Source organism: Macroventuria anomochaeta, assembly GCF_010093625.1.
Source record: "Macroventuria anomochaeta strain CBS 525.71 unplaced genomic scaffold BU25scaffold_23, whole genome shotgun sequence".
Classification (NCBI taxonomy): domain Eukaryota; kingdom Fungi; phylum Ascomycota; class Dothideomycetes; order Pleosporales; family Didymellaceae; genus Macroventuria; species Macroventuria anomochaeta.
The window spans coordinates 434,466-454,399 of record NW_022985384.1 but is presented as its reverse complement, the minus strand read 5'-3'; the positions used below and the strand labels follow the sequence as shown (position 1 = coordinate 454,399).

General features: G+C 53.2%; 11 protein-coding genes across 11 annotated transcripts in view; 5 read left to right on the top strand and 6 right to left on the bottom strand.

Annotated features, from left to right (window-relative positions):
* Positions 1-2,450, bottom strand: part of BU25DRAFT_107370 (uncharacterized protein) — a 3,824-nt gene extending 1,374 nt beyond the window's left edge. Inside the window, exons 1-3 of the mRNA XM_033700305.1 lie at positions 2,172-2,450; positions 520-2,084; positions 12-469 (exon numbers count right to left, since the gene is read on the bottom strand). Of these exons, the coding sequence (XP_033560219.1) occupies positions 12-469; positions 520-2,084; positions 2,172-2,289 (2,141 nt within the window). The 5' untranslated portion in view covers positions 2,290-2,450. The remainder of the gene's footprint in view (positions 1-11; positions 470-519; positions 2,085-2,171) is intronic.
* Positions 2,451-4,873: 2,423 nt separating this feature from the next.
* On the bottom strand, positions 4,874-6,224 carry BU25DRAFT_422973 (GroES-like protein; the record flags this gene model as incomplete). The annotated part of the gene is made up of 2 exons (XM_033708183.1): positions 4,874-4,954; positions 5,175-6,224. 2 exons carry the CDS (start codon positions 6,222-6,224, stop codon positions 4,874-4,876), a joined length of 1,131 nt encoding a protein of 376 aa, XP_033560218.1.
* A 100-nt stretch (positions 6,225-6,324) lies between these two features.
* On the bottom strand, positions 6,325-7,169 carry BU25DRAFT_107441 (uncharacterized protein). The gene is made up of 2 exons (XM_033700306.1): positions 6,750-7,169; positions 6,325-6,699 (listed from the first exon to the last, which is right to left on the bottom strand). The coding sequence occupies exons 1-2, from the start codon at positions 6,941-6,943 to the stop codon at positions 6,426-6,428; spliced, it is 468 nt and encodes a 155-aa protein (XP_033560217.1). The 5' UTR covers positions 6,944-7,169; the 3' UTR covers positions 6,325-6,425.
* Positions 7,170-7,573: 404 nt separating this feature from the next.
* BU25DRAFT_422972 (uncharacterized protein) lies at positions 7,574-7,948 on the bottom strand (the record flags this gene model as incomplete). The annotated part of the gene is made up of 2 exons (XM_033708182.1): positions 7,574-7,886; positions 7,935-7,948. The coding sequence occupies 2 exons, from the start codon at positions 7,946-7,948 to the stop codon at positions 7,574-7,576; spliced, it is 327 nt and encodes a 108-aa protein (XP_033560216.1).
* A 239-nt stretch (positions 7,949-8,187) lies between these two features.
* On the top strand, positions 8,188-9,838 carry BU25DRAFT_371304 (DUF171-domain-containing protein). The gene is made up of 2 exons (XM_033703981.1): positions 8,188-8,293; positions 8,344-9,838. The coding sequence occupies exons 1-2, from the start codon at positions 8,279-8,281 to the stop codon at positions 9,598-9,600; spliced, it is 1,272 nt and encodes a 423-aa protein (XP_033560215.1). The 5' UTR covers positions 8,188-8,278; the 3' UTR covers positions 9,601-9,838.
* Positions 9,839-11,191: 1,353 nt separating this feature from the next.
* Positions 11,192-12,044, top strand: BU25DRAFT_107320 (uncharacterized protein). The gene has a single exon (XM_033700304.1). It carries the CDS (start codon positions 11,295-11,297, stop codon positions 11,736-11,738), a length of 444 nt encoding a protein of 147 aa, XP_033560214.1. The 5' UTR covers positions 11,192-11,294; the 3' UTR covers positions 11,739-12,044.
* A 167-nt stretch (positions 12,045-12,211) lies between these two features.
* Positions 12,212-13,071, bottom strand: BU25DRAFT_449714 (uncharacterized protein). Its single transcript, XM_033709657.1, has 3 exons — positions 12,878-13,071; positions 12,731-12,828; positions 12,212-12,682 (listed from the first exon to the last, which is right to left on the bottom strand). Exons 1-3 carry the CDS (start codon positions 13,049-13,051, stop codon positions 12,265-12,267), a joined length of 690 nt encoding a protein of 229 aa, XP_033560213.1. The 5' UTR covers positions 13,052-13,071; the 3' UTR covers positions 12,212-12,264.
* Positions 13,072-13,218: 147 nt separating this feature from the next.
* Positions 13,219-14,642, top strand: BU25DRAFT_412260 (SURF1-domain-containing protein). The gene is made up of 3 exons (XM_033706754.1): positions 13,219-14,029; positions 14,094-14,199; positions 14,252-14,642. Exons 1-3 carry the CDS (start codon positions 13,228-13,230, stop codon positions 14,352-14,354), a joined length of 1,011 nt encoding a protein of 336 aa, XP_033560212.1. The 5' UTR covers positions 13,219-13,227; the 3' UTR covers positions 14,355-14,642.
* Positions 14,393-16,143, bottom strand: BU25DRAFT_459971 (uncharacterized protein; the record flags this gene model as incomplete). Its single annotated transcript, XM_033710319.1, has 3 exons — positions 14,393-14,549; positions 14,602-15,739; positions 15,789-16,143. 3 exons carry the CDS (start codon positions 16,141-16,143, stop codon positions 14,393-14,395), a joined length of 1,650 nt encoding a protein of 549 aa, XP_033560211.1.
* A 174-nt stretch (positions 16,144-16,317) lies between these two features.
* On the top strand, positions 16,318-17,329 carry BU25DRAFT_396217 (uncharacterized protein). The gene is made up of 3 exons (XM_033704822.1): positions 16,318-16,680; positions 16,728-17,010; positions 17,057-17,329. Exons 1-3 carry the CDS (start codon positions 16,359-16,361, stop codon positions 17,286-17,288), a joined length of 837 nt encoding a protein of 278 aa, XP_033560210.1. The 5' UTR covers positions 16,318-16,358; the 3' UTR covers positions 17,289-17,329.
* Positions 17,330-18,145: 816 nt separating this feature from the next.
* Positions 18,146-19,708, top strand: BU25DRAFT_412255 (uncharacterized protein). The gene is made up of 6 exons (XM_033706753.1): positions 18,146-18,488; positions 18,538-18,570; positions 18,621-18,679; positions 18,734-18,914; positions 18,964-19,196; positions 19,244-19,708. The coding sequence occupies exons 1-6, from the start codon at positions 18,459-18,461 to the stop codon at positions 19,308-19,310; spliced, it is 603 nt and encodes a 200-aa protein (XP_033560209.1). The 5' UTR covers positions 18,146-18,458; the 3' UTR covers positions 19,311-19,708.
* The last annotated feature ends 226 nt before the right edge of the window (positions 19,709-19,934 follow it).

The window sequence follows — 19,934 nt, the reverse complement described above, 5'->3', positions numbered from 1 at the left end:
CGCTGCGACATGTGCCCGTCGCCGTCTCCCACACTCGCACTGTCCTGTCGTGAGATGCTGAGGCGACCAGCTGTCCGTCTGGCGAGAACACCACTGCATTGACAGCGCCTGAATGGCCCTCCAGCTCGCTGCGACATGTGCCCGTCGCCGTCTCCCACACTCGCACTGTCCTGTCGTGAGATGCTGAGGCGAGCAGCTGTCCGTCTGGCGAGATAACTACTGCATTGACATCGCCTGAATGGCCCTCCAACACGCTGCGGCATGCGTCCCAATCTGCTTCGTTGCCTGACAGTATCTCCACTTCCTGAGGGACCTGATCAACAAATGTCTGCCGTACAACGCTTGTCTCCGGTGCAAAAACAAGCGCTGATGAATACACCTGCAGGGGTGCCTCTGCTACAACTGAACAGAACCGCAGCACAAATCGGTTGGCATCGCGGAGGAAGCCTGCACACATGCTTGCAGATGGCTATCTTGCAGGTTAGCATATTGTGGTGTCTGTCATGCTGGGACTTTTACCGGTGTTATCGCCTGCAGTCTTGCCAGCAAGTGCACGCACTGGCCTGTCTCTCCCACCAGGCTCATCGCTTCGAGCCAGTGCAGAAGGTGCGTCCGAAGAAAGATGTGCACTGCATCTCCGTCGGCGATGCTGCACTGGCTGCGCTTGAGGTGCTCTACCCAGTAGCGGCATGCATACTGCAGTTCTGGCGGCAGGTTACTCGTTACTCTCTCCTCTTCAACCTCGCTTCTTAGTGTCCCTGGCTCCAAAAGACTACACATGTCTTGTCGAAGGCCATTAGGCGCAGACATGAGCTCAAGACAGCGGGACGCCAGCTTCCCGTGTGTGCTTCTCTCATCTACCCAGAAGCTGTCGTCGCCGCATCTCTTTTTATCAAGCAGAAAGTCGCGAAACGAAGGGTGGTGCAGTCGAAGCGGCTGGGTTGTGTCTTCTGGGATGTTAAGAATAGCATGCAGATCTTCGAGTGTCTGGCTAATGTCTTCGTCTGCGACGTGGAGCAGTGCACTCAAACACCATGCAGATAAAGGGGAGAACAACACTACTACACTTCCAACAATGTATCTCAGCATTCTACAATGCTCTTCTCTCTCCTCGTCCGTGAAGTCTGCAGAGAGTGAGCTGTTGAGCACAGTAACATAAATCTGGTTGAGATGCTTCTCTGGAGCAGCAACAGTGTTGCCATCATTACACAGGATCGTCTCTAGCCTCTTAGCTGCAAAGCGCTTTCCTTCGCGGATGAAGCGACAGGCAGTGGCAGCCCAGATGAACAGACCGCTTGCGCTCTGCACTAGCTGTATAATGGTCTCTGCGCCGGGCCAGCCAGCGCGTAGACAGCGTTCTCGCCCAATGGACTGAAGCTTGTCTTCCAGGAAAAGGCCTATGTCGTGATCTACGATCGACGGTGAGATGTTATGCAACACGACGTTCTTGTGCTCCGCGTCCGCCATCTGCCCGAACCCGTGCCGGATCGGCTCTTCTGGTCTGCTGGTTAGCAACACCCGCAGCCGGACGCCTGTCAACGACCGCGCCTCGGCCAGCAGCTGCACGATGATGCGGATGTTGCTGTCGCTGTCGCACTCGTCGAGCGCGTCGACAACCACAACATATGGCCTGGGCTCGCGCAGCTTCGACAGCGGGCGGTAGACCAGGTGCTGCCACTGATCGCGCAGCGACTGGCCGACGATGTCGCTGCGCTCTGCAACAGCGTCGCAGATGTGCTGTCGCGCTGCTGGCACGCTGTGCGCAAGCTGCACCGCGATGCTTGTCACAAACCTGCCGGCGTGGCCAACGTCGCCACCGCCGCGCGAAAAGAAGAAGCTTGCTGCGAGACGTTGCTTATCGAAGTAGCTGCGCGCGACGGTCCGGGCGATGGTCGACTTGCCCGTGCCCGCCAGGCCGCTCAGCCAGAAGACGCATCGCTCGTCTGGCCCATCCGCCCAGCTGTATATCTCGCGGAGGAGGTCAACACGCGTGTCACGGAGGCATGCAGGCTCGTGCTGCTTTGCGTATGAGTTGAATGGCGCGTCTTCGGCGCGCGGTAGACGGCCGAGGCTGTTCTCGAGCTCTAGTTGTTGAGGTGTCTGCTTAGCGTCCTGTTCTTACCGAGAGCCCGACTGAGAACCTGCAGGCGTCGGGTGGTCTCGCAACGTACCAGGCTGGAGATGGAACTCGACAGAGCCGTTGATGGTGTGAGCCTGGAGGCTGGAGCGCGCGTCGCCGAAGACTGTCGTGGATGCTGTAGAGGCCATGGCATCGCTGCAGCAGAGCATGCATCAGCGAAGGTGTGTCTACGATGGTGTGTCTACGATGGTGTGTCTACAGTGATGGAGTCTGCGGCGCAGCGCCTGCTGGCCTCACTCAGCCTGGCGACCTGCAGCCTGGCGGTCTTCATCCTGCAGATGGAGCCAAGCATGCACGCGCCCGATCGTCGACCCGCCCGTCGTCTATACCCCGCGCATGAGTAGATTCGTAGCGTACATGATAGACAGCGTATACACGGCTCTATCCAGAAGTATCGTGCGACATGGCGGACAAGAACAAAGTCATCCGGCTAGGCACGTCTCCTAGCGACTTTCATGAAGTTGATCAAAGATCATTGAATAATTTTGGAGATTGAAATTAAGTGAGTGCATACGGAGTCCTTCGCGGGTAAGGGTCTCCGCCCCGGAATAAACGAACCAGGTCTCCAACCACCACCCTCTTTCGACCAGAGGACTAAGAACAGTCGCAGTAATATCCTGCTCAGAAACATTCCAGGGGTCAAGTTTCTGGACAAGTTTAACTCACGCATGATTTCTGCCTCTCTGCTTTTCCGTCCATCAGGGCCCGGTCCTACAGATCTAGCCTTCAAAGTCCTCCTCAGCTTAATCATCGGTGTCCTCAATAACGAGCCATCTTTCGAAGAGCAGCAACACTTTTCTTTTCGTAATCGGGCTGTGTCTCGAGCTGGAGGCAGCATGCAGCTGATGGGGATGGTCGTTCGAGAACGTAAGCCTGCTCAATCAGATCACCAGGCTTTTTCTGTGTCGTAGCGACTTTGGTATGGGCCATGGTGGGTTGGGTCGGGTTGAGCAGTCGCGATCGGTCTTTGGGAAGGTCCACATGCGACAACGGAGATTTTGCATAATACAAGCCTGCAGGCACTAGTTTCGGGGTTAGGGCTAGTGCGTGATCAGTGAAAGCTTGGTGAAAGGCATGGGTTTGAGTGAAAGAACATACGCCGTATGTCAGCGTCGTCTGGGCATAGAGCTAAATGGCGTTTGTAGGAAGATTGAGCGCGCATAGATATGATGCAAACGATAATCTACTTCTAGGGTAAGGAGGTCATCGCGAATTGCACGAGCTCATAGCAAATTGCACGAGCTCATCAAGTCCGGCCTCAGTATCGCCCCCAATCAGCCCTCTCGCCACATACTTCGTGTGGTCCCCGAAACGACGCCTAGTTGCTTGCTCTGCCAAAACATGTTCGCAGCCAGTCTTCGTAGGTTAACGCTTTTATGAGTAACCTCCGTCGATCGGTCAGGTAAGATTGCGGTGGAACGTAGTAAGGATCAACAACTCGCACGATGATCCTGCCACCCAGCTTCCGCATATCTTCGTCTTTGCCGGCGTAGTGTAGATTTGTCATGCGGTTTGCGCTGAGCCTTGTGCTGATCTCATTTAGCAATCGAAATTGTTGTTCACCACTGAAAGCGAACAGAGAGAATCGATGCCCACATTCAGCATCCAAAACACTGTGTGCAGGTTTCGTAGAATAGTGTGACATGCGTCAACCGAGGCAGGTAAAGTAGTAGATTGGCAAATCTCTCTAGACTTGGGCTCGTAAGCGCAATTCGTGTGAGCAAAAAGCCCTGTATCTAAGTCGTCTCGGCACCAAAAAACGCTGAACAAGTCGATGCTGAGCTATCTCGACCTATTTTCGCTCAGAATACTCTCAAATTTCCGATGCTGGTCCAACCAGTGGGGTCTGTTGACCTCAGGAATCGGCGGAGAAGGTTGTGCTGGTTGTCATGCCAATCGTCCTACAGAAATCTGAAGTCAGCGACAGCCCAAAAGAAGCTATGCACTTACATGCCAGATCTCCCGATTTAGTGTCGACATTACACCAAGCGATGAGATAAGCAATTCGCGACGGAAGTCATCATGAACAGAAACGGGATCGTTTGAAGGACCTGAGCCGAGGTGGCTCAGATGACTCCATCTAACTCCCTCATGATGTTTGCTGACCGTGATCCACAGCTGGTAACCTTTCTCGTATGTCGGGTGTGGTTTTCCGAACAAAGCTGATCCATATATCATGTTTCGAACTTCTCCTGGAAGATCGAAAAACGATTTGCGTGTGATATCCACCTGGTATGCGGCTTGCAAGCAAAGCGCTGTGCCGTTGTCGAAGCCTCATTGCAATGGCCTTGCGCTCGCTCTCCGTATACTTGTCGTAACGCCACGTGAGTGCTCGATCCGGTCGGCCAGGGTATTGAGCCAGCGTGTGTTCCATTCTGTCCTCGTAACCGGATCCTTCTAGAGCAGTCACCAAGGACGTTTTGTCGACTGTTTTCTTGACGTGGAGACCGCGCTGGAGTGCCGTCATCTTGAGTTTGCTGTAAGATTGCTTCTTGTAAGCTAAAGCATCTGGGCGACTCGGCTCGGCACGGCGCGAGTCTAAGCATGGTGGCGGAGGCAGCCCGTAAATATCTTAGGGAGAATCGTTGTTACTGTCGCTGATTGCAGCAGATGGCTCTGAAAGATACCCTGAAGTGGACATAGTGGGTTTTACTGGCAGTGTGGTGTGTTGTTTTGATGAGGACGTTTAAGCAGGGGTGATGCGAATGCATGCGGAAGGCGCGCCAAGCTGGCTCATGGCCAGGTGAAAGTGTGAGGGTCCTTGAGCATCGTCCGCATGACTCGTTCACGAATGCCGACATCTAACTCGGAAATCTGTTGGTTTCTAGCAGCATCCATCTCCTATACAAATCAGCTTGTTTCACCGGTAGTCTTGCTTGCTGGCTTAGACACAACAATATTCTCTGTTGCTCTTTGTTGTAGCTGCCTATATAAAAGCAGCTCTCTGCTCGGTAGATAGACAATCCAATTCATCTCATCTCTGCACTCTGTGCTGGTTCAACTAAATCGTCCGGCTCTAATACTGGACAACTACCTTTACGCCAGACACGCCCTGCTTGTTCTTCTCCAATCCCTCTTGGATATTCTCCAAGCCACCCTCGATAAGTTCCACACGATTCGGCTTGAATTCTTCCTTGGCGACCCATCCATCCTTCCCTCCAAGGCTATCTGTCAAGCCCGTGATGAGGTAACGCAGCTCTGGCTTCAATGCAATGCCCATGATCTGCTGAACTGCAACATGCGGCTCCTTTGATTCACCCAGCTTCTTCGCTTCCTCATTCACTGGCCCTACAACCACTACACGAGACTTCTGCGTGTTAGTGGCTTGCAGGATTTCAACGCCCAGGACTTGCGTCTCTTTGAAGGCAATCGTGTCGAAGACAAATTCCAACGATACTCCTTCCAAGGCCTTCTGGAAGTCTTTGACGCCGGAAGCGTTACGGTCCAATACAACATGTGCTCCAAGGTCTTGGAGGTAGTCGTGATGTATCGCGCTCGCGTTCGTGATAATGCGCTCGAAGCCCGATAGTCGCGCAAGTTGAATGGCATATTGACCCACAGAGGAGCTGCCACCAAGAATGACGATACCCTTTCCTTTGCCCACTTCGCTTCCGCCCTGGTTCCATGGTGCTTTCAGTCCCTGCCCAGTCTTGTCGTAATACGCAGTAGCTGCAGCCATCGTGGCCAGCATAATGCCTGACGCCTCCTCATCTGAGATGTTCTTTGGTGTTTTCGCAACAATCTCAGCAGGAAGTTTGATGTACTCTTGGAACGTAGAAACGTCATCGTCGCCGTAGCCGGACTGGAAGAACACTCGATCACCAACGCTGTAATCAGATACACCCTTGCCGACAGCTGCTACCGTGCCTGATCCATCGGAGCCCAAAATGGCTGGATATTGCCAGTTGGGAACGAGGAAGAGCCCATAGTCACGGATCTTCCAATCCACAGGGTTGATCGCAGTTGCTGCGATCTTGATAGCGATTTCACCAGGCTTGAGCTCGCCGAGAGTACGGTCAGAGATTTTCGGTGCTTCGCCTTTGGCGTGCACGTATGCCGCACGATGCTTCGAAGGGACAGACATGGTGAAATATGAGGTGAGGAATTATCGTAGGATGTTGTTTTGATTGTTGAAGGTGCTGAGTATAAAAGCGCCGGTTCGGGATTTGCCGAATAGTACAATATGACGTAATTGCAACGGTCCCACACGACTCTAAAGATTGGGCCAGAGCGTTGGCAATCATCCCTACAGGTTCGTTTTTGAGTGCTTTCTATGTGCTCCTTGTCACTCGGTGATTCGAAGTTTGAACGCGGTTGTGTCAGACCACAGCTTCCATGTCTCAAAGTCCATGATCTTATCTCCAGCACTCTGACGCGGCAAAGGAGGATATTCGATGTTGACAAAGAGCTTGCCGAGCTTGCGCTTGTCGGCGCCTTTGCGGATGCCGTATACGTTGTTGGCTTCTAAGCGCTCTTCAATCATGACCCAGGGCGCGATCTGGCGCATGCCACTGAATGCAAACTGCAAAAATGCGTTGTTATCGGTCGGTGCCTCGTCGCTGACGGGATGTTAATGTGTACGTCTGCGAGTCTTGGAAGTGAAGAGAACATATTGGCAGTCTTTTCCAGACCATGGAAGCGTGGCTCTTGATCATACAGAAATAAATCCTTTAGTGCGTCCAGATCTGGTCCAAAGACATGGCAGACTACGAGATCTATATTGAAGTACCGTAGCTTGCTGCATGGGACCAGAGAAGAGAGGAAGCTCCGGAAAGTCAAGCGCCCTTGACGGCCATAGTCCATAGGACGAAGTTGCAATCTGAATAGAATGGAAGGAACAAATGCGTCGTCGTCAGGACCGGTTTTCTGCAGTATCTTCCCAAAGACGCCGAAGCACCCCAGGTCCGTAATACTGTCGCTGAAAAGAAGAAGGTCTGTTGAGGCATAGAAGTTGCGTGCATCCTGACGAATTGCCCTGCTTGTCACGCCTATCGTGCGTAAGGCAGTGATTTGACGGAGGAACAGCGGCGTTTATATGAAACTTCTGAGACCAGTGTACTATGTAACCTCGTTGGGGTTCGTAGATCGTCTTCCACAGCTGTCGGTGCATAGTGTCGATATTGAAAAGAAACCCATAAACCATATGCCGAAGCTCGATAGGTAGGTCAAGGAACGATTTGCGAGTAGGGCCTGCAGTGAGATGATATTGATCAGGCATGTTGAGCGGTGAGTGATGTTGAGAATTGACATGGACGATTGAGTAAGTTGGGTCTGATGTCAGCGAGGATGATGCTGGGATACATAGAAACAAGTGTGGCGCGGTGAAAGTGAAAGTGAATCCTGCAATGAGTTGTGTGAACGCACGTACGCACGTTGTTTCAGTGTATGTGCTGAGAAGCGTTCCTTTGTGCCTGCTTGTGCATGCAAAGACATTCAAGTCATGCAAGCACCGCAAGCCGCCGTCCCCCACAACTTCATAGGCGGTCTTGAGTCCCTCGCTTGTGGCACCCTTGCAACATTGCCGCCATTTCCACCACTTCCGCTTCCTGGTCCAGCATTGCCGCGGCCGTGCATGCCGCCTTGGTAGCTATCTTGTGCTGGTGGTGTGTTCGCTGGGCGATGGAACGAGTTGTTACCCGGTGCGCGGTACGGAGAATTACGAGCGGTAGCCCATGTGTCGAGAGAGAAGAGGGTAGTGAGGTAGAGGGCGAAAAACATATACAGCGTGTCGCCGATTGAGGTTTTGCTGGGGGGTGTAAGCGGACATTAAGAGACGTGAAAGGGGTGTACTGACGTTTCTGATACCATTTTAGATATTAGACGCGATATGCACGAAAACAACGCAGTTATGGTGCAGCAAATGTACACAGTGAAGGAAAGAAAGAATGAGAAAGGTGCGAGAGATGCTTGCTTACCGCAGGACGCAGTGGTGGTTGCCTGACGGGCAGGTGGAGATCGGCGCCATCTACACGCTAATGCAGGACCGTGCTGGGGTGACCAAAAATACTCTTCTTCCAATTTTCGACCAACCTCTTTCACCCGTTCACGTGTCAAGCATTATCGCGTTACCAGCAGTGGCATTGTTGTCGTCATACAGCAGTCCAGTTGCCAAGTAGCCCCTCAATATTCGCAGCCAACATGGTCGACAGCAAGGTATGAATCCTCCTTCAATCACAACATACAAATATTGACATAAAATCCAGAAGCGCAAGCATGCCTCAGTAGTCATACATCAGACAAATCAACAAGACAGTCCGAATAAGAAGAGTAGGACTGAACCTCAGGATGCGGAAGACATTGACACATCGCGCCCTACGGCGCTGTTCAAGCCTACTAAAGCCAGGAATTGGACCGTCAGCATTGCACTACCTGGAAGCTGGCTTCTCAATGCGAAAAAGCCAGATCACAAGACTATGCAAGTAGGACGCATTGCACGAGCTGCAGCAGTCTTCTGTGTGGATGAGATCGTTGTCTTTGATGACAATCCGTCTGGGCTGACACCCAACGTTGTATCTGACCGATATACGCGCGGCAAGAAGTCAAAATCGAAGCAAGAAATTCTCGACAGTATCCTGGAAGAAGACGAGCCCTGGCAAAATCCAGACCAATTCCTTTACCATGTCCTTGCATTTGCTGAGTGTCCACCTCATTTAAGGTATAGCCACGACGACCCGAGTCTAAGCATTTTCCAAAAACACAAGAATCTGGAGTGGACAGGGACATTGCCCAGTATGGACATGCCCCATCACTTAAGACCGCACGAGTGGTGTCAATTCCGGGAAGGTGTTGTCGTTGGTCCAGCGGATCCACCATCAGCGCACAATCCGAAGAGCAAGAAGAGCAAGAAAGAGGTGGACCAATATGTGTATGTCAAGTGTGGACTGCCTTTCCCAGTAGTCGTGCCAGTACCACCAGGCGCGCCAATTGAGCCCGCAATGCGCACCACAGTACGATTTGCGACACCAGAACCTCCCAAGAACTGGCCTCACCTCTCGCAATCTGAGTGCGAAGGCCTCGAAGCCACAGCTTGCGCCTCTTCGTTACCGCGTGAAGAAGCAGGGTACTACTGGGGCTATCAAGTGCGCAAGGCTTCGTCTCTCAGCACCGTCTTCTCTGAGTGCGAGTTCTCAGGCGGCTACGACTTCACCATCGGCACATCTGAACGAGGTGTCGATGTACGCGACATCATTCCTTCAACAACGTCAAACCCTTCGGTGCGGGCGCCAAACAAGTTCAATCACCTTTTACTTGTCTTTGGTGGAGTTGCTGGAATAGAGCCTGCAGTGGCCAACGATCCTGTGCTTGCAGAGAAGGGGCTTGGGAAAGGCAGTGCGCATACGCTGTTTGACTCTTGGGTCAATCTTGTTCCGGGGCAGGGGAGTCGGACGATCAGAACAGAAGAGGCTGTGGAGTTTGGCTTATGCGCGCTGAAGCCGTACGTGGACTCGATGTACGCTTAATAGCCTGGCGATAACGTCAACCAAGTGTGGTAGCCGGCCAAAGAGCGAGACATGTCTGACACTCAGGCGTTTGACATGCTTAATATGGCGGCTGTTATACACAGTTTTGTCCCGGGGATGGACTGGAGGATTTCGAAGACTGGGGTCCCTCAATGCTGTGACTGTCTGCCTGATAACGCGCGCTAAGAACCGCGACTGCCACCTTACGAGAATGGCTGGGAGCAACCCTTCGATCACCACCGTAACCTGAAAACACTATTTTCCACCCACTTTTGTCCCATTACCTCAGCACGCTTCTAGCTAACCTGCAATCATCGCCTGAATGCTGCACGAAGCTGACGCCGTATTGTTTTGGCTCAGGTACCCTATTTGCTAGCTAACATCGTCATGTGCTGTGTGCGACGCATGCAAGCATGCAGCCATGCAGCCCACCGTAACTTAGGCCGTCTACGTGCACCGCGTGGCAGCACATCACCAAACCCCAGCCTGTTCGAACGATGTTCACCTAACTCTCAACCCCCATTCCAAATCCTACAGAAGCATTCTGATAATTCCAGATCCAATCACAGAACGGCAACATGACTGCAAGATCCCACGGGTCTTTGCCTTCTCGCGCAAAGTCCAAATCGACCAGGCAACTCGGTAACCTCTATATTCGGGCAGATGTTGGGGACCATCTCGGGGACAGCATTGAGAACAATGTTGGAAACAATGCTAGAGGACGCGACCTTCAACCTCCAATGAGAGCCCCATGCTACGACACAGGTAATTGTTATTCGTAGGCCAGGCAACTATAAACCGAGCATTACATCAATAAGCCAAGGACCTACACCCTACGCGACAGCTCGAGCCACCTTTAGGAGCTACAGCAGAGCGCCAAATGGCCCGCTGGGCTTGGAAGCCTCGCACAGCCATTCTGACGAGCATCCCATGGAGCCCCTCTCAACGGTGGAGTCACTCGAGTCACTCGTTGATAGGATAGTACAGCGGACTGAGAACGGTCTGCCTGAAACCCGTGTCACATCCCCTTCATCGTCAAGCAATCCGCAAGAGCTTCGAACTAGAACTCGGGAACGGTTACTCAGTCTGGAAGAACCACCGTCGTCGAACATGTCAGTATCGGTTACGTCGTTCGAGGCAATGATGAATGCTGTGATTTCAGAAGCGCGTCAGATATTTGCTGAAGAGAAGCAAGCTTTTCCTGCGTCTTTGGGACGTAAGGTACGATCCGAGGTGTACATGTTTTCGGCAGAAAATCACATCTTAGAGCACTCGTCCCTGATACTTGGTTTGGAGATAATCGGGTATTCAATAGTGAGTGGCTCTCTTATCTGAACACCAGGGGCATGATCCTTACTGTCTCGGAAGCACTTGACTGGTCCGGGCGTGGACAACATATTGAATATTCTCCAGCGGAGGAGGCACTCATACCGCTTCAACCAAGGATCATTCTGGGCCATAGATCGTCTGCGGTTGTTCAAGCCGTGCAATGTCGAAGAATCACGCTTGCCCGCAAGACGATCCGATGCAGCAAATGCTTAACAAAAGATATGGCAGTTGCGGAAGTGTAGCATCTACAGCGGTTGCAGCACCGGCGCATCGTTCGACTCGTCGGTACTTATGTGTTCAAGAGGGAATTTGCGATCTTGATCTATCCGGCAACCTGATACAACCTGGACAAATTCTTGGATGAGATGCAAGAGCCTCCGATGTGGTCTGTACACTCCAGGACCATCACACTGTATGATCAGTTCATACATAGTAAGAACGTGAAGCACATGGGCATCAAGCCAGCAAATTTGCATGTTCGCCGGACCGGACCAGACTTTCGTATATACGTCGCGGACTTTGGAATCGCCCGCGCGTACAAGTCAGCCGCAGAGTCCGACACTGATCCGCCCACTTCATTTACACGATTTCAGGCCGCCCCAGCAGTTGCGATGCAGAATACACGCGGATATACTGCTGACATCTTCTCTCTTGGATGCGTCTGCATGGAGATCATAGCGACGTTGAACACCACTCTAACGAAGAACGAACGGGTGCGTCTAGCCAACATTCGTAATCTGGGAACGGATAATTCATACGACTGCAACCTGAGTGGAATCTCAAATGGTATGGTGAGATACACACGGTAGATCCGGAGGACTTTCGTTTGGTTCGACATCCACCATCGAGCAGTTCATGGTTGTCCTTGACATGGTGAAGAGGACTCCTAGTCAGCGTCCATCGGCCCAGAAACTGGCAAGAGCCACCCGAATTTTACGTTGCCTGAGCTGTAACAGTGGCTCTGAGCCATTCGAGGCGGGTTGAGCGCTACCCTTCGAAGCTCAAGTTGAAGGTGTGGAGGGCTGGAATTCGAGACATCAGCGTTAGATAATTGTTCGTATCGCTCGCTATATTGATGGGCAATGTCTTCCTCTCTGGAGCTTTCTCAATTCCCCCCCAGGTGAGGTAGTGCCAGGTGTGTAGATGCATGAAGCGTCACTTGTTACCGCCAGCGTCTAGGCTGGGTCCTCCCAACTGCACGTGATATGCACAAGATCGCGTAACCGTATTGCTCAGATATCTCGTAGTGTTCAGTTCATTCTACGCATCTATTTCAACAGGTGTTCCATGATCGTGTGCATTAAACTTACGGACAAAAAATGGCTCACTCATTACCTACGCCTTCCGTATACTCTTCCTCGCCCTCCCAATCTCCCTCTCCAACGCCCTCAACTCCCCCGTAACTTCCGCCAATCTGACCACCGGCCCGTCGACAGCTTCCCTGAATGACACTTGCGCAGACCGTAGCGCAGGCGGAACAAGAATGCCGAACATGCGGATTGGATCCACGACTGTGGATTTCGCTGTATCACTCTCCTCCTCTGCACCATCATCCACGTCATTTTCTTTGGACTTCTCCCTCCGCGGTGTTGCACCAGCTGCCGTGTCATCGTCTTTAGTCTTCTCAACGTTTTCATCCTTAGCTGCCTCAGTGCTTGTTGGGGTAGTGTCTTTCTCTGATTTGGCAAACGTGCTTGGTAATGTTGGAGTAGTAGAGTAGCGCAAGCTGCAATCCACATCTTCAGTCACCACACTACCACCATTAGCAATCATCCAAAGATCGAGATCAATAACAACGTACATCTTCCGCGTTGCTTGGACACGTTCATCGTAACTGTCTTGTCCGTAATGCACACCGGATCGGTTGTGGAAGTTTGCTTGTGTCAGAGAGAAGTAGCCCTACGATCGTCAGTTACTAACCTTGATAGATCAAGTTAGTGACACGTACGGAGGATAGCTGCTTCGACAGCTGCTGCATGAGCTTTTCATACTCATCCAGAGTGTACAGGTACTGCTCAAGCAAAGTGTCCAGGCGGGTGATGAGTGCATCTTTGTCAACACCAGATGGCTGTGCCACATCAGAAACAGCATCAGCTGGTGTTGGGACTTGTACTTCTGCCATAGCAAAGTACGCAAATTGTTTGTAAAGTCAGAGCCTAGGACCAGGATGCAAGTCGATGAATTGATGCAGCTCGAACTCTCGCGGGCGCCTTTCCTCATTCGACACTAGCTCCATCCGACCTCAGATATCATGAGCTCTCCCTCCGCACCCGCCGCGCAATTGCGCAACTCACTATAATGTCGAAACCACACCCCTTCCTACGCCTCTTCAGGCAATACTCCACACAGACCAGTTCCGCCTTCGCCTGCACAACCAGAACAACGACTGGCCCTCAATGCCTACGAACACGCCTCTTATTCCGACGAACACCAAATACCACATTCTCGTTCGCTCAGAGAAGGTACGCCCACGGCCCCGACGGACTCGACCCAAATTTTATCTCGATCCTCGACCGCCCCGCAAAAATGGCACGAGTAGGCAAACAACATGGTCCCGGCCTCATTATCCTCGCCATGATACCCATCACCGCGTTCATCTTGGGGTGCTGGCAAGTCCAACGTTTGGGCTGGAAAACCGAACTCATCGCGCGCTTCGAAGACCGCTTAACCTTCCCGCCGTTGGAACTACCGCTGCGGATCGATGAGAGTATGACCAAGGACTTTGATTACAGAAAAGTGTACGCGAAGGGCATACTACGACACGACCAAGAAATGCTGATTGGTCCGCGCCTACAAGACGGCGAAGACGGATACACCGTCGTGACACCCTTGGAGCGCTTCGACGAGCGGGGAAACAGTCACAAAGTGCTGTGCTGCCGGGGCTGGATCAAGAAGGATGCGGCGAAGCAGTGGTTTCGAAAGAAGAACGGGGCGCTGCCGGAGGGCGAAGTCATGGTGGAGGGACTGCTGAGGATCCCGCCGAAGGGAAACATGTTTACGCCGAAGAACGAGCCGGAGGTAGGGAAGTGGTTTTTTCCGAATGTCGAGGAGATGGCGGAGTGGACGGGGAGCCAGAGGGTGTGGATTGAGGAGACGATGAGTAAGTTCATATCTGACATCTTTGTGCTTGAAGATATGGAAGGGGTGTCTAATTGTGATGACAGCGCCGGACCTGCTCACCAACTATGAGCGCGAACCTAAGGGTGTGCCGATTGGGCGGGCGCCGACGGTAAATCTGAGAAACAACCACACGCAGTACATCTTCACATGGTATGCTCCCTGCTCTACCTCCCTCTCAAGCCCTACTAACAACGCCACGTAGGTATGCGTTAAGCTTCGCCACATCGATCATGTTCTGGATGGTCGTCAAGAAGCCGCTCTCCGGCACACAACGGCGTGTACGCCACAGCTCAGAGTGGTCATAAAGTCTTTACCCCCCCCCCCCTTTACCATCTTCCGCCCTTCACTCATCGTCTTCCTCCTGTACAGTAGCCAAGCGTTTCCGCTTCTGGCCCTTGAGCTTCGGCTGCGGTTCCATCCTGAGCTGCTGCAGCAACTCTCTTGGCAGCATTTTCTGCGCGAGCGAGAAGCTCGTCGTGTTGCTGCTCGTCTTGCGCGTTCTAGTCGCGTCAGCATTGTTGTAGCGTAGAAAGCATCTATACGTATATGTACAGTAAGTAAGGAAATGTAACATACCGTCTCATGAGCGCCAGGACATCGCTCTCTTCGATCGTTCTCCGGCCGGCGTGTTGTGCGTACGCAGCTAGATCTATACCTATCTGCTCGAAGAAGTCGTCGGTTGTTTGTACGAGGGCGGCAAGTGCGTCTTTGTTCAGTTGCGCTTTGCTGCCTTGCGATTTCATAAAGCTGAGCGCTAGTTTCTTGACCGGCGCAGCAGGGAAAGATGGGTAGTCTAGGCCGACTCGTGATAGCTTGAGCTCTATCCGTCGTGTTGCCATGCGTTTCTGGACTAAAGCTGGGGCTTCGGGAACCTGCAGACTGCGGTCTAGGGCGGACTCTTCTTCGCGGTAGGCGGCAAGCTCGAGGTCGTCGTCTCCGCCTGGATCTGACTCCCAGCCTGTCATGCCAAATGCTTCTGTAGGTTCATTCACATCCAATGCCCCTGTTTCTTCTGGTTCGTCGAGTGGGGGTGTCTCTTCGTCGACTTCTAGATCCTCCTCCTCTTCTCCTGCGACATCTGGTAGCGTAATAGTGTCGCCCAGCTCCACTTGCTCCTCAGCTCCTTCCTCGATGGGCGCTCGTATCTGTTCCGGGATATGGAATCTGAATGTGGGTTCCTCGGTGTCGTCATCTCCTTGACCAAACACGCCCAAGTCTGCGTCGCTGGACGGACCGTCGCGCCGCCCCGTCAATGCTTCGACTGTGTCTTCATCTTCCTCTACAATGGTCTGATCCAGCAGTGGATCAAAGGCTCCTGTGCGCCGCCGGTTGATGAACGTTCCATCAATTTCAAACTCCTCGTCCACTGCCCCTAGCTCGCTGAAGTCCGCAAACCGCTCGCTGGCTCTCCTGACATATCGGGGATCCTCACTTAGAGCTCGGCGCCCAAATTCGAGCGATTGAACTGTGCCGCCATCCACGTCGTCTGGCAACTCTGGTAGTAAAGACTGTCTCGGTGGTCGTTCGTGGAAGCTGTCATCGTCGTACATATCTTCTAGCGGCATGCTGAGCCGGGGCGCGGCAACATCGGGGCTATCCGCGACATCTGGGAGGTCGAGAGCAGAGTGTCGACTTCGGCGTGGCAGTGTCTGGGGTTCTGGCTCGACTGGGCGGCTGTCTTGCGCGAGTGCTGTGGGCCAGTCAGTAGGCTTCAGATGCAAGACAGTGAGTCAAAACACCTCTGCTGAGGTTGCGCAGGAGGTCTCGAGGCGTCTCCCGCTGTACCCTCCCACTCCTCCGCCGGCTGTTCCCAGGCGTTCGCGCAGCATTGGCTCGCTCTCTCAACGCCCTGATCGCATGAGGTGTCGTTGGTACCGCTCTGCGCGCTGATATCGGCCGTGTCGCTGGCCCCCCTCGGGGAGTCCTCGCAACGGTGCCTGGTGTTCGAAAGGTGGGTGTTTTGCGGCTCTCTGGTGTGGGGCCTGCGCTGATTGCGCGGCGGAATGGAGTGGTAGGTTCGGTACGGTCCGTAGCATTTGGTGTCGCGGCAACCTCCGGAGATAGGCGCTGCTTCTTGCGCGCGGATTCGAGCATTTTTGCGCAGCTGTAAGAATGCGACAAGCAGAGTGAGCTTGTTGATGAACGTCAATAGGGCAGCGAAGGCGCGTTCGGTTTACCGGTCGACGCGACGAGCCTAGGCCGAGTTCAATGGTAGCGTACCTTCTTATCGATTGCGACCGGACTTTTTGGAACTTTTCCTGTTGCACACTGCACTGTTCCGTATCTTCACGCAAAACACAAGCAACAGCATGTCAGACTCGGATTCTGAAGGAGGAGTACCCCTGATCGAGGCGGAGTTCGACGTCACAGCGAATTCGAAGAAGAGGAAGGCGGAAGCAGATCCTGAAGGCGGCATCGAGAGCAAGAAAGAGAAGAAGAAGGCGAAGAGAAAGCAGAAGAAGCAGGCTAAGGCCAAGAACATCGATGAAGATGATTTGGATCAAGAGTTGGGCGTAAATCATGCTTTTGAGCGCATGGATGGCCAGCTGGTAGCAGACTATGTCAATGCCCGGACACGACTTTACGGCAAAGACTTGAGCAGTGTCGAGCTCGAAGACAAGTTCATCCCTGGTGAGTGACGTCGTATCGAATTAGAATGCCCATGTTGACTCGGATAGCACGCACGGTTTGTGACAGTACCAGCTACAGCGACCCTCGGAAACTGGACAATCTTCCAGCTTTTCTGAAAAAGCAGTTCGGTGCGCTGAAGTCTACATCGAACAAGCCGCCAGGAGCACCGCACACGCTTGTTGTCACCGCATCTGGTATTCGAGCCGCCGACGTGTGCAGATCGCTCAAGACAGGTCTGCCCAAGCAGGGCATCAAGGATCCCAAGGTAGAGAAGTTGTTTGCAAAGCATCTGAAGCTCGCCGACCAGGTTGCTAGCCTGAAGAAAAACAGGTACGTTAATCGAGTAATGTATGGTGCGGTCGCTGACTGGTTGCAGAGTGGATTATGGTGTTGGGACGCCGGACCGACTGTCTGCACTGCTCGAGGAGAATGCACTTTCAACAGAGAACCTCAAGCGGGTGGTGATCGACGTCTCGTACATTGACCAGAAGAAGCGCGGCATTCTCGACATGAAAGACCTGCACGAAGCGCTGATCAAGTTGCTGCTAAGAAAAGAGTTCCTAGGCGAGGACAAGGAAGCTGGTAACGAGTTGTTTGTGTTCTACTGAGATACGATATCATGTCAGTCAGAGAGTTCCGGCGGAGTTGCACCAAGATACCCAAAGTTAGACAGCCTGAAATAGCCTGAAATAAACCCACGAGAGCAGCCACCTAGCTCGGAGATTAAATAAAGTCCGGGCTCGCTAGACTCAGGATTCGCTGTCTCGGAACTGCGGGCTCCAAACACGTGCTGATGCACCATGGCACTCACACCATGCATGGACGCTGTGATTCGGCGGATGCAAACGCAAAACCAAAAACCCACATGTTTCCCTTGGTGTGAAGCGGCCTGCAGGCGAATGGGAGGTGCAGTCTGGAAAATGCAAGTAGTAAGGCCGAATCACCGTGCTGGAACGCCAACAATAGATAGAATACCTCCAGCAGCCGCACTGCAATTGGGTGAGCAAATCCGTAATGTGTGTCAAGTGCATAGCGCTGTGGCTGGTTATGTCTGTGCCTTGTAAGGAGCGAGAAGAGCGGTATGCAAGGTTGAGAGCCATCACTGGGTAGGCAGGTGAAGTCAGTCTTCGGCATCAGCGCAAACGGCTCTGCGAATAAGGACCAGCAGCGCACTGGGCGACCGAATGGCACCTGCTGTCGATCCGTGCGCCGTGCCTATCAGGGCATCACAGAGGCATGGCTGGTTGTGGTGAGAGTCGTGGGCGCGAGGTGTCGCAGGCCTGTTTGATGTGTGAGAGAAGTCCGTGGTGCCTGCCGCTCCTCAAAAGAAGAGTCGTCCCCGGTTGATTCTGCAGCTGCTCTGCATATCACCCTTCATCTCTGTGCATACTCCTCAGTGCATTCTGCCCTGCCATACGAGTGACGAACTATTGCGACCTTGATCACCGCCCGGCCACGACTCGACCCCCGCGCACGCACCGGCCCACTCACGTCGACTCGCGCTCTTGCAAGCTCACCCGCCGCCCGCCAAGCGAGACGCCCCCTACTGCAGATAGCTCCCGCGCCCTCGCAGAAGCTGCGAAAAGCGAGAAGAGCTGCGATTCCTGCCTGACAAGACCTCGTACTGCATTTCTCAGCTGTCCGCCCCGCGCCCAGCACCGCCCAGCTCCACCCTCGCAGTTCGCCGATACCTACGCCCCAGAGCCTCTGCCGAACAGGGCTCCCATACCCGCATATCTACATACAACCCTAATCAGACGACGCGTCGCTAATACACAATGGCTGCTCCCGCGACCCAATCCTTGAAGGTGCGCTTTCGTGTACTACCTTACGACGACCATGGACTGACTCTGACAGTGTGTCGTGACCGGTGACGGTGCCGTTGGCAAAGTGAGCCACCGCGTGCTGCTGTGCCGCCGAACTGTTGGCTAACTGTGCAGACATGTCTCCTCATTTCCTACACAACGAATGCCTTCCCCGGAGAGTACATTCCCACTGTGTGAGTTCGGCCGACTGGAGCTACCATCGACACCGGAGCTAACATCATCTCCAGCTTCGACAACTACTCGGCAAATGTAATGGTTGATGGCAAGCCTATCAGCTTGGGACTATGGGATACTGCTGGACAGGAAGATTACGACAGACTACGACCGCTCTCGTATCCCCAGACCGACGTATTCCTCATTTGCTTCTCCATCGTTAGCCCGCCATCGTTCGACAACGTAAAGGCGAAGGTGAGTCCCAACAGTCGATTGCTTCGGCCACCCAACTGACAGAGTCCAGTGGTACCCCGAGATCGACCACCACGCACCGGGCGTGCCCATCATCCTGGTTGGCACGAAGCTCGATCTGCGAGACGACGAGGGCACCAAGGAGTCCTTGAGGCAGAAGAAGATGGCGCCAATCCAATACGAGCAGGCGGTGATGGTCGCCAAGGAGATCAAGGCACAGAAGTACCTAGAGTGCTCTGCTCTGACACAGCGTAACTTGAAGAGCGTTTTCGACGAGGCAATTCGGTGCGTATCTTGAACGCAGGCCGAGGCCCCAAGCTAACAGCATGCAGCGCCGTCCTTAGCCCCCGCCCTCAACAATCGCAGCAGAAGAAGAAGAGCAAGTGCACCATCTTATAAGCGGCGACGCTCGCAGCAGGCACGGCGATGATCTGGCACGATCGTGGACAACCGGGAGCTTGAATATAATGCGTCCATCGAACCCAGCGTCGACCTGCAGAAACGAACATACCCACCCTTCCCAGCACACTCCCACAGCGAGCCCGTCTTGCTGGTGCTGTTTCCTCATACCCTCTACATCGGCATCTGCTTGATAGCATCTTGCATACCTCTCGTGCGGCGGATCGGACAGGGCAGTCTCTACGCTTACGAGCCGTTTTTTGCTGCATTACTCTCCTTTGGCGCGGTGGACTGCGGATCTGAATTTAGCATTTACGATAGACCTTTGTCTTCTGAATATCACGCATTGGTTTCTGAAAGCGTTCGGATGTCAGGGCAGTGAAGTATGATGTTCGTGGAATGGCATTGTGATGAGTATCTATCTAGCTATCCTCTTGACAGTATGGCCTTGATCAACCCACCAAAGTGACCTAGCGCGGAAGGTTCAGTCTTGCAATGACCACCTGACAGCGTCCTCCAGACCCACAAAACAACTCAACTGCAGCACCATCGATCAATACTGCTGCCTGCTGAAGCCATTCAGATCATTGTAAGCACTCGACCAATCACAGAGCTCGCATCGCG

Coding starts and splice junctions, on each gene's coding strand:
- BU25DRAFT_107441 (XM_033700306.1), bottom strand. CDS start 6,943: ATGGACTATGGCCGTCAAGGGCGCTTGACTTTCCGGAGCTTCCTCTCT. Junction 6,700..6,749: donor CTGGAAAAGACTGCCAATAT/GTTCTCTTCACT, acceptor ACATCCCGTCAG/CGACGAGGCACCGACCGATA.
- BU25DRAFT_107320 (XM_033700304.1), top strand. CDS start 11,295: ATGCAAGAGCCTCCGATGTGGTCTGTACACTCCAGGACCATCACACTG.
- BU25DRAFT_449714 (XM_033709657.1), bottom strand. CDS start 13,051: ATGGCAGAAGTACAAGTCCCAACACCAGCTGATGCTGTTTCTGATGTG. Junction 12,829..12,877: donor TGTCGAAGCAGCTATCCTCC/GTACGTGTCACT, acceptor TGACGATCGTAG/GGCTACTTCTCTCTGACACA. Junction 12,683..12,730: donor GTCCAAGCAACGCGGAAGAT/GTACGTTGTTAT, acceptor TAATGGTGGTAG/TGTGGTGACTGAAGATGTGG.
- BU25DRAFT_412260 (XM_033706754.1), top strand. CDS start 13,228: ATGTCGAAACCACACCCCTTCCTACGCCTCTTCAGGCAATACTCCACA. Junction 14,030..14,093: donor GTGGATTGAGGAGACGATGA/GTAAGTTCATAT, acceptor TTGTGATGACAG/CGCCGGACCTGCTCACCAAC. Junction 14,200..14,251: donor ACGCAGTACATCTTCACATG/GTATGCTCCCTG, acceptor AACGCCACGTAG/GTATGCGTTAAGCTTCGCCA.
- BU25DRAFT_396217 (XM_033704822.1), top strand. CDS start 16,359: ATGTCAGACTCGGATTCTGAAGGAGGAGTACCCCTGATCGAGGCGGAG. Junction 16,681..16,727: donor CGAAGACAAGTTCATCCCTG/GTGAGTGACGTC, acceptor TGACTCGGATAG/CACGCACGGTTTGTGACAGT. Junction 17,011..17,056: donor GCTAGCCTGAAGAAAAACAG/GTACGTTAATCG, acceptor GACTGGTTGCAG/AGTGGATTATGGTGTTGGGA.
- BU25DRAFT_412255 (XM_033706753.1), top strand. CDS start 18,459: ATGGCTGCTCCCGCGACCCAATCCTTGAAG. Junction 18,571..18,620: donor GTGACGGTGCCGTTGGCAAA/GTGAGCCACCGC, acceptor CTAACTGTGCAG/ACATGTCTCCTCATTTCCTA. Junction 19,197..19,243: donor GTTTTCGACGAGGCAATTCG/GTGCGTATCTTG, acceptor AACAGCATGCAG/CGCCGTCCTTAGCCCCCGCC.